The sequence below is a fragment of the Pleurodeles waltl genome, chromosome 8 (genome assembly GCF_031143425.1).
Source record: "Pleurodeles waltl isolate 20211129_DDA chromosome 8, aPleWal1.hap1.20221129, whole genome shotgun sequence".
NCBI classification, from domain to species: Eukaryota; Metazoa; Chordata; class Amphibia; order Caudata; family Salamandridae; genus Pleurodeles; species Pleurodeles waltl.
Window position 1 is genome coordinate 73,433,613 of NC_090447.1, and position 14,612 is coordinate 73,448,224.

Here is a 14,612-nt window from a genome sequence, read left to right on the forward strand (position 1 = left end):
CCGTTCGTCGCAGAGCACAAAACAATGTAGGCACCACTGTGCAGATCTGTAAATTGGGACCTTTTTAGATGGCAAACAGAGGCTGATCCAAACTACGAGGAGATGGGAGGGCGGCGAGGTATCTGCTGTTCAAGTATCCATCAGCATTATCAGAGGTAAATAACTTGTTCTTTCGATAAACATTTCTAACAGCAGATTTCTCACCTTTAGAATAGTGAAGTGGAACCCTCTCCCCCCCAATGTGGAGGGTCTGTGTAGTGAACTCAGACCAACAAATCTTACAGGACTGAAAGGGCAAAATATCCTTCCCATAGGACCAGACTGTCAACGCAGTAGTGTTTTGTGAACATATGCACTGATGCTCATGCTGGAGTCTGGAAGATGTCAAGAACAAGCGCCCTTTGTGCCAACACAGTGGTAGCAACATCAGTAGTGGTAGAATGGGCTCTCACTCCTTCTGGGACTGTGTTTTGGCTGATGCCTTGCCAGTGCTTAATGTGTAAATAAAAAGGTGCCGGTGCCCAAAGCCCTTCTCTTAAACATGCGGCTGCTGCAATTAAATGGGCGAACACAGAATATTGAGGCGGCGTAATCCTGAAGCCATCTCGGCCTCTTCAATCCATTAACAGCCACTCCCTGCCCCTTCAGCTCACTCTTGCAGCTTTCTGCTTTCTCCCTTTGTGGCGCTTTTTTGTTTTTCTCTTCCTCTGTCTGTCCCATATTTGTCTTTTTGCTCATAGCAAACGCTTGAGGCAGAAGAATAAGCCCCAGCCCTCAAAAATAAGCACCGGAAACAACAAGCACAAATTAAGCACTGTGCCTTGTAGATCTTAATGAAGATTGACAAGGTCCTTTTTTGTACAGCCTTCCCTTTATTTTCACCAGAGAACTCCGCTAATAGCGGTTTGTTTGATTGTCCTTAACACATTGTAAAAGCCCTGCTGGAATCCAACCATTGGAGCCTCTCCTCTTCCAAGAAGTGAGGGGGAGGAAAGTAGGCTGGTAGAGTGATGGAGTGCCCAGCTTGAAAGAGAGCCATGACTTTAGGCAAGAAGGCTGCCCAAATCCTCAGCCCCAATTTGTCCAGGAAAAAAGATAGTGTAGAGCAGTTGCACCAAGTGTCTGAGGGTCGCTTGTGCGATGAGCTGAAGCCCTTGCAATGAGGAAGGCAGTCTTTAAGGTCAGAACACGCAGCGAGCACCTGTGCATCGGCATGGAGTTCAGATGAGTGAATGTCAAGACTTAGGTAGGTTCCATTATGGCATCACAAATGGTTTGGGGTTTTAGAGACAGCATCACAACAGGTGGCTTAAAGAAAGACGGTTGGTCCAGAAAACGCAGAGGCTGAAAGGGCGACAAATACAATTTGATAGTGCCCACTGCAAGGCCAAAAACAAAGTATCTAATAGTTTGGTTTGCAAAGGGTTGGTTTTGTGGACTCCTCAACAAGCCACAGATGTGTCCTAGCTCCTGGTGTAAATGGACTTCTTAGATAGCAGCCTGCCAGCAAGGATGACATCCACAACCTCAGGTTGAATGCAGTCAGCTTTCATCGCTTATTGCCCAACCATGAAGGTGGGAGTTATGCAGGTTCAGGTGCAGAACCCTGTGCTGCTGCTGCGACAGGAGATCCTTCCAGAGTGGCAACCAGACTGGGGGACAGAAACTCCTGCTGAGAAGCTCCAGGTACCACACACTTCTGGCACAGTCCAGAGTCACTTGGGCCCAGTTGCTGCTGATCTTCTTCAGATCTCTGAACCAGAGAGGCAACAGCAGAAAAGAATACACGATTCCCATGTTCACTGGGACCTCATATTCCACTGCAGAGTCCCAAGTGCCTCCAGACATAGTTGATAGCAGGATGCATGATTCCAACACACCAAGAAGCGTCAGAGCTGCTCTCACTGAGATCTAGGACTGAGGCAGAAACATCAGGATCATAGCTCTATGTCCTGGACACATTGCAACGGAGCAAAGGCCCTGAACTGAACCCTATCCAGAAAAGCTACAATGAAGGGAAGTCTCTGGAAAGGAGTCAGCCAACCTTTAACACCCAGACATCAAGTTAGGGAAAAACTAATATCCCCAACCTTCGAAGATGGGCAGCGAACACCGCCACCACTTTCCAAGGGCACTGATGAGGTTGCAATGGAGAACAGCAAACTGAAAATGCTCCTGGCCTAACTTGACCCACAGGTAACGTCTGTGAGACCGTAGCACACACAAATGCAAAAATGTGTCCTGCAGGTCCAAAGTCACCATCCAGTCTTCGACATCCAGGATAGACAGATTTGGGTCAACATGAGCATTTTCAATTTGTTCTTCAATAGGAAGACATTCAGAGGGCAAAGAAGCAGAAGTTGCTGAAGCTCTCCATTCCTGCTAGAAGGAAATAGTGAGAACAACAACATGTCCTTATTTCCGGGTCCCGAACCATCTCGAGGTCTTCTTTGGAGAGTAAGGCTCGTACGCCCTGCATTAGAGTGGACAGGCATCTGCTGTGAGAGAGGTGCTTTGGGGCACAATGAAATGGAACGGGTATACCCATGCTGAAGTATCTGGAGGACCTATCTGCTCAATGTGATGGTTCGTCACCCTGGGAGGAAGTAGCGGAATCTGCCTCCCACAGGATGGTTGTGCGCTGCTAAAAGCACGCTAAAGCGGCTTAGAGACTGTTGCCGCAGGGGAGGGGGGGATGGGAGGACTGATGCCCCAAATGACCTGCATGCTGTCAAAGACACGCCCCCGGGTACAAAAGGACTAGGGTGTCTGCAGAGGGGACTGGGATTGCCTGTATGCTAATCCCCTGGAGTAGCCGCTTAATTCATCAACTGGTGAGGAAACAGTCCGCCAGTGGCCAAAAGACCTGGAAAGCGTGGTGGCAAGATCTGGTCAGAGCCAAAAGGACAGAGGAGTCTGAGGGTGCCATTGCACCAGTAGTAGCACATGATCAGCAGAATATTCTAAAGATGATGGTCAGGAGTATCCATGAGAACAACATTTTGCCATACAAGTGTAGACAATATTAGAGTAAAATAGATTGCATATGCTGAAAATATATTTTTGTAGGCAATATTTTACCTACAATAATAATGTACCACAATATTCTGGTACCAGACGTAATATCGTACAACCAAGATGAACCAATGGTGGTGTTAAGGCAGTAATCAACATGTACAGCATTGGAACATTCAAGTCCTTTGAATGTTGCTAAAAAGACTCAACTAGGTAATGAATTCAGATTTTAAGACAGCAGCTTATAGGAATCTAGCAGTTTCAGTAGCTGACCACAAGTCAACCACATTCCAGGGTACTTGTCTAAACTTCACACGTTACTGATGGAACCACAGAAAACGCTAACCTGAAATCTCAAGGCAATGCGGAACAGCTTCAATGCATGGGAAGGAGGTGGACGGGGAGCTCTGTGGGCAACTCTAAGGACAAAAAAAGAGCATTATGTTGCATGTGTGATAACTGAGGAGAGCCGCAGTTAAACCAGGATTAATTGCTAACAAATATACATAGTTCCTTGTGCTTCTGTTCAGGTGAGATGCCTGGCAGCTTTGTATTGTATTAACCAGGGCCACTGGAATTATGCAGTTGTTGTGGTGTTTTCGGTATAATTATGAATTTGCCGCATTTGCCACATAATCTATAATCTCCAGGATAGTCTGCAGATTTCAGCAAAAAAATGTTATTCGCTCAAATGGATCAAAAGTTACTAAAACATAGCAACACTAGTTTGCAGCGCAGTGGAACGCCCTTTGCTACTTTTTGTTGCTAATTTCTGCATTTGTGCCTCAAAATAGTACTGAGGTGAAACCTGTGCCCACAAAGTGTTAACATGTACATAAATACTAAAGTAATGAGGCAATACTAACACAAAATGTGCTGCCTCCAGCTGCATAATTAGCCTTGTCTTGCCATATAATGTAGTCAATCATGCAGCATACTTTGTGTAGTGTCTGATATTGTGCATGCTGTGGCCCTCGCGGTCCTGTGTGGACTCTAGACAGGAATTACGTAATCGGATGGGAGGTGTTAAGGTGTGGTTATAAAACTATGACGCAATGCATTCAGAGCGCGCTAGTATGTTGAACAACAAAGACATCTATGAAAGATGCTCCATGTGTGGCATTTTGATTTCCATGCTTCCGGGCTGGGGAGGTTGCTTCAACTGGTGACGAGTAGGGCCTACGTGCCCCAAAGAAGCAAAGCTGCTCTCCCTGAGAGTTTGCGAAGGTGCAGCAAACTGCTTGTGCGTGCCACTTGTGCCCAAAACCGATGAAAAGCTGTCTGTTGGCACGTGGAGTCATAGCCCTACTCCAGCCCATACGCAGTCACTGAAGAAGTGGAAGGCCCTGCAGAGAAGCGCTTATGAAAAGCCCCCTAAAACCTAATGGTAAGGTAGAAAGAAGAGATAACAGAGCCATCATCAATACGAAGAAAACGCTAAATGCATTGTGGATCAGCACGTGAAGGGCTATGCAATCTCAAAAATCGGGTGTGACGACCAGGCCAAAGCAATGGGGTGTTGCAATGAGAGGTTGCTGGTCCTGCTTTGCAAAAAGAATGCTTTCTGAACAGCACATGCTCTCAATGGCGGAAGAAGGGAGTACAAAGTACACGTGGCTCAATTCCTGAAGCCACCATCTTTGTTTGATACAGCAAAGAAACAAATTCAGAGAAGAAACAGAACATTTGTGGCAAGTGAAGCGCATGGTTCAAAATGTTTGATAACTTCATAGAGGCGCTAGGCAAGACTACAATAAGAAAATAATTAAATATTTGAAAAACCTTGCCAGTAATGGAGTGAAAGAAGGGCAAAAGAAAGTCTCACAAACTCATGCAACATCATACCAAAAGATAAACTACTCATTGGATGCCTAGTTCAATGTGATGACGAATGTCGACTACATCTTCAACCAAGCATGACAAGCTGGTGAACCGAAGGATGAATTTGTTGAGAGACTTGATGCACTTCTCAACCACTAAGTTCTGTGACTTTAATGATGAGGAAGCAATGTGCCTCAGAGTCATTGATGGCTACCTTTCAGATTCCTTCAGAAGAAGGATGCTGAGAGAGCCACTGAGTTTAGAGAAAATGCTAATGGCTGTAGGAATGGAAGAACAAGCAGATCGACAAACTGCTGACATGTAAGCAGGAAAAGAGTAACAAATCAACGTTGATCATGAAAAGCAAGAAAAAGCGCAGAATAGATGCACACAAGTCGACGTATCTGAAGAAGAAAAAGTAATGCTTTCAATGTGGGTTTTCATTTCTCCATGAAGGTAAATGTCCAGCCGTAGGACAGACATGCAAAGGCTGCAGGAAAGAAAAACACTTCATAACATTCTGCAAAGCAAAAAAAGAAACAAAACGCATCACAGCAAGAGAAAATGGACAGCAGAAGGTTCCAGAAACATTCTCGCACTGCCCAAAGGGCAGCATCAGTTACAACAAGGAGAAACCAAGCATAGTCTATCATCGTCAAGTTAGTCATATAAAGGCTCTTCAATGTCATTATCAAGCACTAGTAAAGAAGACATATGTGCACTGAGGATATTGAATAAGAAACTAGCTGCTTGCAAACACGACCCAAAGAGAATCACCAAACAAAGTGACTATCCTAAAATTACATTAACGGTTGCCCCAGAACCTTCATTATAGACAGTATTAGGTCGATTAACATCACGCCATTAGAAAAGTTCAACAGCATGTCTCCTGTGCCACGCCTTACTCGGTCAAACACAAAGGTAAACACTTGGGCTGCTTTAACCATTACAGAGTCAAGGGTCATTTACAGCAAACTTGCGACATAAGGTGACGCCAGAGTAAGTGCCAATTAATGTCCTTCAAGGAACTTTATTTAGTGCATGCCTACTTAGCCTTTTCACTACTGCTGACATGGGACTGATATCTCTCAACTGCAACATCCATGCTCAGGCTGGAATTTTGAGTCAGTTTCCATTGTTGTTTCATGGCATAGAAAGACTCAAAAAGATGAAAGTGCAACTTCATGTTAATGAATACCTTCACCCTGTTGCCCAACGGCACCGCAGTCTCGCTTTTCACTTACAAGTAGCCACTGAGAAAGAACTAAAAACACTGTTGAAACATGACATTATTGAACTCTCCACAGGTTTTGTGTTGTGGGTTTCACCCATAATTTTGGTGCCAAAAAGTGAGCCTTTGTGTGGATAAGTACCAGGCCAACAAAGCAACCGAGAGATAAAGACATCCTGGTCCCCACATAGAAGACATGATCATGCAGCTGAACAGAGCTAAAATGTCCTCCTGTCCTGACCTGAACAAAGGATATCATCAACTCGAGCCGGACAAGAACTATTTTTTCAACTCACGTTGGTTTATTCAGAAGACTGAGATTTGGAGTATCTTTGTCTGTTGAAATATTTCAGGATGTTATTCTCCAAATTATTCAACCTGTTACACATGCTTTAAATTACAGTGATGACATACTGGTATTTGGGGCAACACCAAAGGGGCATGACAAGGCTCTTACGCAAGTTTGTCAATAACTTGCTGATGCAGGTCTTACTCTGAATGCAGCAAAGCGTGAGTTTCACAAAACCAAACAATTTATTTAAGCACATTCTCTGATGGGGGAATGACTCCTGACCCCGATGAGGTGCAGGCACTGCATTCTACCTGCCCACCACAAGAAGTAACCATGCTGCAATCCTTGTAGGCATGGGCAGTTATTGCTCAAGGTGCATTAAGACTTTGCTGCAGTGAGTGCCCCATTGAGAAACATACAGCAGAATGTTCCATTTCAGTGGTCTCCAGAATGTGACCACAGTTTCAAAGAAATAGAACTTGAGATTAAGAACACAACTAAAATGGCCTATTTTGACCCCAAGTTACATACTGAGATCACCGTAGATGTGAACCAGGTGGGGCTGGGGGACAATTCTTGCTCAACACAATGGCCATCCGAATGCCCAAAGACACATTGTGGCCTGTGCCAGTAGAAGCCGGTCTGAAACAGAACATGCCTAATCTCATCCGATAAAGGGGAGGGTGGTCGTAGTGTTGGCCTGCAAACATTCAGGTGTTTTTATATGGGAAGCGTTTCACTGTCATCACAGACCACCAGGCATTGCTCACTATTTTTGGAAACCCAAAAGCTAAGCATGCTACTGCAATGGATGTTGGACCGATCGATGAATGCTGATATGCCTTGTGTCAAAGATACTCCTCAAAAGTGAAAAAATTAAAACATATGCTGATCAGCTCCAAGGTGCCCAGGAAACACTCTTTGAGAAAGGGGACTTGGTACTGGTCAAGCAGAAACTGAAGCAGAAAATGGACACTCTGTTTGCTGTCGACCCTTTGAGGGTTGTCACATGCAAAGGACACATGGTGACCAGCGTATCAGCCCAGAAAATCCATCACGTGGGCTCGTCCCACTCTGAACACCTACCTCAATGTTCGTCAGCTGCAGAGATCACAAGCAAGGCGACCTTGCCTGCACTTCCAGATCGCACATCTGAGCCTAGGTCATGGATGCCCGACGACTGCATCTCACTTACCTCACACCACCCACTCTGGCAGACCAGTGCAAGCGTCTCGGCTGCTCATTAGGGAAATATGAAGCTAATGTTGTTTGTACTTTTATTTAACAAAGGGGCGGATATTGTGCCTTTGATGATATGAGCGCTAGGGCCCTCACGGTCCTGGTTGGACTCTAGACAGGAATTACGTAATCGGAGGAGAGGTGTTAAGGTGTGGTTATAAAAGTTATGATGCAATGCATGCAGAACGCGAAAGTATGCTGAAGAATAAAGACGTCTGTTATACACCACAATGTGCGCCGCATTCCTTGACATGCTGCTGGGCTGGGCGCTACAATTTGTCCCCTGGCACCTAATTCCAGAGTCCCTGGTACTGTTTCACTCGACGGGACAAGGTTTATTTGTTACGGTTGGTCCCTGTCCGTACTTCACAGACCAAAAACAATGGAAAATGTCCTGAACATTTGCCAATCTCAAAATAATTGGAGCAGTCTTCCTTCATGTTTATTTTCCACAGTGGTTGCACAAGTCATGATTATTAACTGAAGCTGTCGTGTTTCTTTCAGGAAACCAGAAGAGCACCAGACTGGAGCCAATGTAAGACGCGATCTCAGCTGGCAAAGGATTGGGCAGCTGTACCCAGCTTCTCCTTGTTGCGACATTCCACCTCGGAGATGAAATTAAAGCCATCACCCCATTGCATACATTTTGATCACTTTTCTAGGGGGGTCTTTTATTTAATTTATCTATAGAAGTTTCTCTTCATGTCCCTTCCATGCTTTTGATGTGCTCTATATGCAAAGCTGAACTCTTTCTGTGCATGTCCAATTTAAATAAAAAAAGAGTTTGTGGAATAGAGAAGGTACTTTTGTTCCAGTTTGCAGTGATAGCATCACCTTGGACCTGAGATCATTTGACATGTGGTACTGGGGATAATCTACTAATGTCCAATGAGAAACTAAAAAATAGTGCTCTGAGACAATGCTTAGAAAGAGTGAATCACATTTACCCACGTGGTATCGATTATTCTTAGATACGTTAAAGGAAAAGGTGAAATGCTGTGAAGTTAGAATGTGGACAATAATCTTCGAGACCAAGATGTTTCCAGGAGTGTTACAGGGACTATGTATAATCCTGGGTGGTCTAATTTTGTGACAAGATTGTATGTCCGGCCTGGTGTACCCAGGTTAAATGAAAACATCCTCTACAAGACCGATACTCATAGGAATCACCAACTTTGACATTATCTTAGTTATTGTACTAGTAGAAGCTTTACAAATGGGTAGGGGTCACCCAGGGAAGGATGGGTTATGAAGTGGTGTAGGGCACCTGCCTTAGGTGGGCATAGATTACTGCCCAAGGAGGAAATTACTAAGAAGTGCGAAATTTAGTCTCACTCTGAACATCTTTTGTTTCATTATAATAGAATTAAACACCAATGGTGCCATTTATTGCTTATTCAATTCTTAGTGTTCTTGATTAGAGTACATGACTTCTCGTCTTTCGTCCTTCAACAGGCTACAGCTAGACAGAGTGCCCACATAATTCACCTTTAAATCCCACATCATGTGTTCAAAGTATATTTACGACATATCTGACTTGCAACCACTGATGATCAAGCTACATATGTGGACATATTTTTTCAGTTGAGAGGTGCCCCAGGAGGACATGCAAGTCCATATATGAATGTGGGCTCAAATTATTGGCCACTATTGACAAGATTGATCCAGGATTATCTACAACATAGCGCATGGTGGTCAGCATGTGCATATGGTAACAGCCATATAGAACCTTGGTGATTACACCAGATCTGGGATTTATGGATCAGTAGAGGGCACATTGCTTCATTAGTCTTTCGCCAGAATAGCAAAAATAGCAATGAGTTTGAGTAAATATACACATGCATACTTACATCTGTGAATCGGGCACACTGGGCTGAACGGAACCCCTCCAACCCATACCATTTGTTTTATTTTGAAGGCGTCCTACGGCTTAACTATGGAAAAGCTGTGAGCTTGTTGCATCCCAGTGAGCTAGAGGCTGCACCCTCGTACACTTCTTGCTACAAAGGGCTTTGTGTGAGGCCCCCCGTGGGCAGTAAGGGGAGGTTGTAATGCCCATTTATATAGATGGCATGAGGCTTCTCCAGTGCCTGTAGAGATGTAAATAAGCTTCTGAATAAAGGGATGGGGAATGTCGATTCAGATTATGTCCACTATGTTGAGGATGTACACACAATTGGCTTGAGCGATTGTACTTATGTTTACGCTGGGTGATGACCGTGTTGGGCATGTGGTCTTTGGTAATGCTCCTTGCAGGTGTCTGCTACATTTTGAAGACTTTTGCGCCTTTCACTCTTGCCATTCTGTCGAGCTTCTGCCTGGACAGATCCCATCAAAATATGACTAGTTCTATTGCTGCAGGCTTCTCCATGTCATCTGGTAAGGGTTGCAACCTTGTTCTAGATTAAGAGATCCCAGATACTTTACATGAACGAGTTTTCTTCCCTCAGTAATATTTTTCCTGGTGGATACTCTAACCAGAGTCCTCAACTTTTTAATCATCCCAAGCACCAGACTAGAGCGATTAAACACCAAACCAGACAAAACTCTTGCAGTAGCTCCTGTGCAGCAGACTGTAGGAAGCTGGCTCTCTATATGGGGCACTAAGAAGAAGTATACTGTCCAGAGAGTACAGTGGATCCCCAATTGGCTTTGCAGAGGCAAAAGTAGATAGGTCTAATGCTCTACTTTGTGGTAGTGTGAACGAGCAGTTAGGCTTATCAGAGGGTAGTGTTAAGCATTTGTTGTACACACACAGGCAATAAATGACACACAAAGAATAAAACGGAGACCAATTTTGAAAAAAAACACTTTTTTGATATATACTTTGAAACCAAAAACTTTGTTACAAGGTAGGCACTTTTTCAAGCATAAATACTTCTCGCTTACAAAAATTGAGATAGGGACATTTTTGAGTTCTTCAATATTAATCTTTGGGAGGAAAACAAAGTCAGCAAACAGGTAGAGTACAGCCACTTACAGGATCAATCTCCTGGGTTTAAGGTGAATAGAGGGCAAGGTCCAAAGCAGCACCCATAGTACACCCTCTGCAGCACAGAGGCAGCGGGTGCAGGGTACAATGCAGCATCGGGTGCCCAATGCATTCCTATGGAGATCAGTCACTGTGAAAAGAGGCTGCAGGCTAGGACTGGCCGTCCTGTTTGGGTGAGCTGAATGGGCTCAGGTCTTGTGATGCTCGAGGACATAGGGACAACAGTGATGCTCCTTTCCTTGGTCCAGGGCGTACAGGTGTAGAGGCTTGTTGGACCATTGGGTGTCTGTCACCGCTGCCTGGGAGAATGCAGCGACACCAGTGGTCCTCTTCTCAGTCCGGGTGCAGTGGACTCTCGAGGTTACCATCAACAGAGGTGGTCGCAGTGGAAGGGGGCCAGCACAAAGGGGCTGCAGGCATCTGTGTGAAGGTTGCAGTTCGGAAACCCACAACAGACTGTCTCTGGAGAGGCTGGGGACCAGATTGGTACAGTTGGCCCACTTCAAGAAGGTCTCGGTGGTGAAGGGAAGGGTGTGGGGTGCAGCAGTGCTGTCTGATGGTAGTGTTGGCGTCTGGAGTCCTCTTCAGCGATTTTTGGATGCCTGCAAGGAAGCAGGGGAGCAGCTCCAGCACTCCACTAGAGTTCCTTGTGCTGGGGTGAAGGCTGGCAGTCTTCCCAGGCTGTTGGAAGTTACAGCAGGTGAAGGACGAGGCGTCCTTCTCACAATTGTCGAAGTCAACAGGCAGGCTGGCAGGGTTGATGCCAAGTCCACCACAGAAATTCCGTTTTTGCCTTTTGCGTCTCTGGGGTGCCATCTAAATACTCAATTTAGGGGGTGTTACAGGTAGTGGCAGGTCAACAGGATACCCAACCTCAGGGTGACTACATCCTTTCTACGACCACTTAAGTTGGGAAGTGGGCATAACCCGGACCCTAGTTGCCTAATTACTTCCAAACCAAGATGGAAGAATTTAGAAAGTGGTGTCCACTTCAGCTCATCTACCTTAGGGGTGGGACTGGCATGAAGTGAGCACACCTCCTAATCTACCTAAATTTCCAGCCTGTCTTGCCGCCAAAAAGTGGGGTAAGGAAAGAGGGGGGTGGTTGTTGGTCATCTCTGCCATTCGGAGAGACCGGGGCCACATTACAAAGGTGGCTAGGCCTTTGAAGCTTCCCCCCACTGAAATGTCCATTTTGCCTGGAGGACATGTCAACATGCCCACCCAGTGCAGGCTTTTGTCTCTGGACCAAGAGAACACTTACTCTCACCTTAGGGAGTCAGAAACATGGCTAAGGTGGCTGAACTGGTCAGGACCAGTTAGTTAACACACTAGTATTCAACAGGTTTTCATTGGCACCGCTAAGATGCCCTCTGGGTGCATGTATTGGGAAAGCCAACACTGGGATCAGTGTGTGTTCACCAATACGAGATGTTTGATCAGCGGCACAGGGTTGCAGGGGGCCAACACAGCATTGGGCACCCAATGCAAATCAATGAGGGAGATCAGTTTTGGAAAAAGGTTGCAGGCTCGGACCTGGAGGCTGCACAACAAAAAACCACAGCTTCCCAGGTAAGTTCTGATGATAGGGGATGTAGGGACACTGATGGTTCATCTCCTCACGTCACAGGGGCTCCAGGTGCAGGGGTGTCCTTTGGCATCAGTAACAACTTACCTGGCAGGTCGCGGTCAGGGGTAGGCTTCGGTTTGAGGCTGAACTTTCAGGCAAAGTTTGGCAGTGGTCAGCCCACGGTGGACTGTGGACCGCTGGGGAACCTTCACATGACTGGTGGTCTACTCAGACCATGGGTGTCTGGTGCAGAGGTAGATCCGGGGCAAATTTTAGGTTCCTCTGGGAAGAGTTCCTTTTCTTTTAAAGTTGGTTTCTTGAACAGGTCCCTGTTCTCTAGAGATCTTGATCTTTGTCGAAGGCAGGCTGTCCTCCCAAGCTTAGGAGGTCACTGGGCAGCAGGACAGATCATCTTTTGGCGCAGGATGATCAAGGGCTGCAGACAGGCCAGTAGGGCCGGGGCCAGGTCAGTTGGGGTCTGTAGTCTCTGCTGATGCGACTGTAGTGTCTGGCTCTTCTTACGTCACAGGAGTTCTAGAGTTCAGGGGTGCCACCTAAATAATGAATTTAGGGGCGTTACAGGGACTGCCAGGTGGTAGCCAAACCTTTAGGGTGACTACACCCTTTTTATGGCCACTTCCATTGGGAAGGGGGTATAAACCTAACCATAGTGGCCTACATTCCTTCCCAACAACATGGAGGAATTTAAAAGCTAGTGTCCACTTCAGTTTGTCCACCTTAGGGGTGGGTCTGGCATGAAGTGGGCACACCACCTAATATGCCTACTTTTCCCACAAGTCTTGCCACCAAAAGTGGGGTCAAGAACAGGGGGGTTGGCCTCCTCTACCATTTGGAGAGGCTTGAGCCGCATTAGAAAGGCAGCAAGGCCTTTGAAGCTCCCCACCCTGGAATGTCCATCCTGCCTGGAGGAGGTGTTAGCACCTCTGCACACAGCAAGCCTTTGTTTTGAGCCCTCTAGAGCGTTGGCTCGCACCTCAGGGGGCCAGAACTGTGTCTAAGGTGGCTGCACTGGTTTTGACCAGACAGTGGCCACACTAGGAGTTGGTAGGTTTTCAGGGGGAACCTCTAAGGTGCCCTCTGAGTGCATGTATCAATAAATCCATAACTGGATTCAGTGAGGGTTTATTAACACAAGGTGTTTGATGCCAAACATCCCTATCTTCAAGTGAAGCCATCATGTAGCTGGGGGAACTCGTAATGACCAGTGTCCAGCACATGTACTTAAAATGGCTTCCTTGTTCACGTACTATGTCCGAGAATCAACTAAGACATAGCAGGGGCATATCTGCTCATGTAGGCATGCCCTAACATTTAATATAATGCACCCTGCCTTTAGGGCTGGAAGGCTTGCTAGAGGGGTGACTTACTTATATTGTATGCAGAGTAAAGGTGACGGCGCACAGGCAGTATGCCATTTGTTTTCATTTTAGTTCTGCACCAAGGCACACAGCCTGCGTGCACTGTGTGCACTTAGCGAAAGGGTCCCTGAGGGAGGCACAATTTGTGCTGCAGTCCTCAGGGGCCTTCCTTTAGTATCTCATGCCCTAGGTACCAGTTACTAGGGACTTTACAGTGGTAGCTTAAGATTTGCCAATTGGGAAAAACGACTGCAGTTAGGGTGGGGGAAGAGATCTGGCACTGGGGACCTGTTTAGCAGTCAAAATTGGACCAGAAACCAGGCAACAAGGGGAGTGGGGTGGTGGACCATGTCCAAAGAGGCACTTTCCTACATGACCCCTGCCCAAATGAGAGGATGAACCTAACCCTTCCCAGGAGAGTATTCATCGTCAAAGTGGAAGAACCTGAAAATACCATCTGCATTGGCACGGTCAGTCCCAGGTCTGTGTTCCACTGTAAAGTCCCTTCCCTGTAGGGAGATGGACCACCTTAACAGTTTGGGGTTTTCATCTTTCATTTGCATCAGCCATCTTAGAGGCATGTGGTTGGTTTGAACTAGGAAGTAAGATCTCAGGTTCTCCAGGGACCAAACCACAAACTAAGACTTCCCTCTAAATGGCACTCCAACGCTGCTCTCATGGAGTTAAAGTCCTGCTAATAAAAGCAACAGGTTGGTCATGGTCATTATTGATTTGGGACAGGACTGCTCCTACCCCATGTTCTGACACATCAGTCTGCACAATTAACTGTTTAGAATAATCTGGAGCTTTTAGAACAGGTGCTGAGCACTTTGCTTCCTTCAGGGTGTTAAAGGCCTTTTGACAGTTGACTGTCCAGTTTACCTTTTTGGGCATCTATTTGGATGTGAGGGGTGCCCCAATGGTGCCATAGCCCTTCACAAATATTGAGTAATACCCAATCAAGCCAAGGAATGCACTGACTTGGGTCTGGGTTGTTGGAGATTTCCAGTCCAGAACTGTCTGGATCCTGGATTGGAGTGGTTGAACTTGGTCCCCACCTACCAGGTGTCCTA

The 14,612-nt window shown here is 46.1% G+C and overlaps 1 protein-coding gene across 1 annotated transcript in view; it reads left to right on the forward strand.

The window, feature by feature from the left end:
• Positions 1–8,401, forward strand: part of IL18BP (interleukin 18 binding protein) — a 71,473-nt gene extending 63,072 nt beyond the window's left edge. The window contains exon 6 of the mRNA XM_069203741.1: positions 8,103–8,401. Coding sequence (XP_069059842.1) covers positions 8,103–8,137 — 35 coding nt within the window. The 3' untranslated portion in view covers positions 8,138–8,401. The remainder of the gene's footprint in view (positions 1–8,102) is intronic.
• Positions 8,402–14,612: the final 6,211 nt, after the last annotated feature.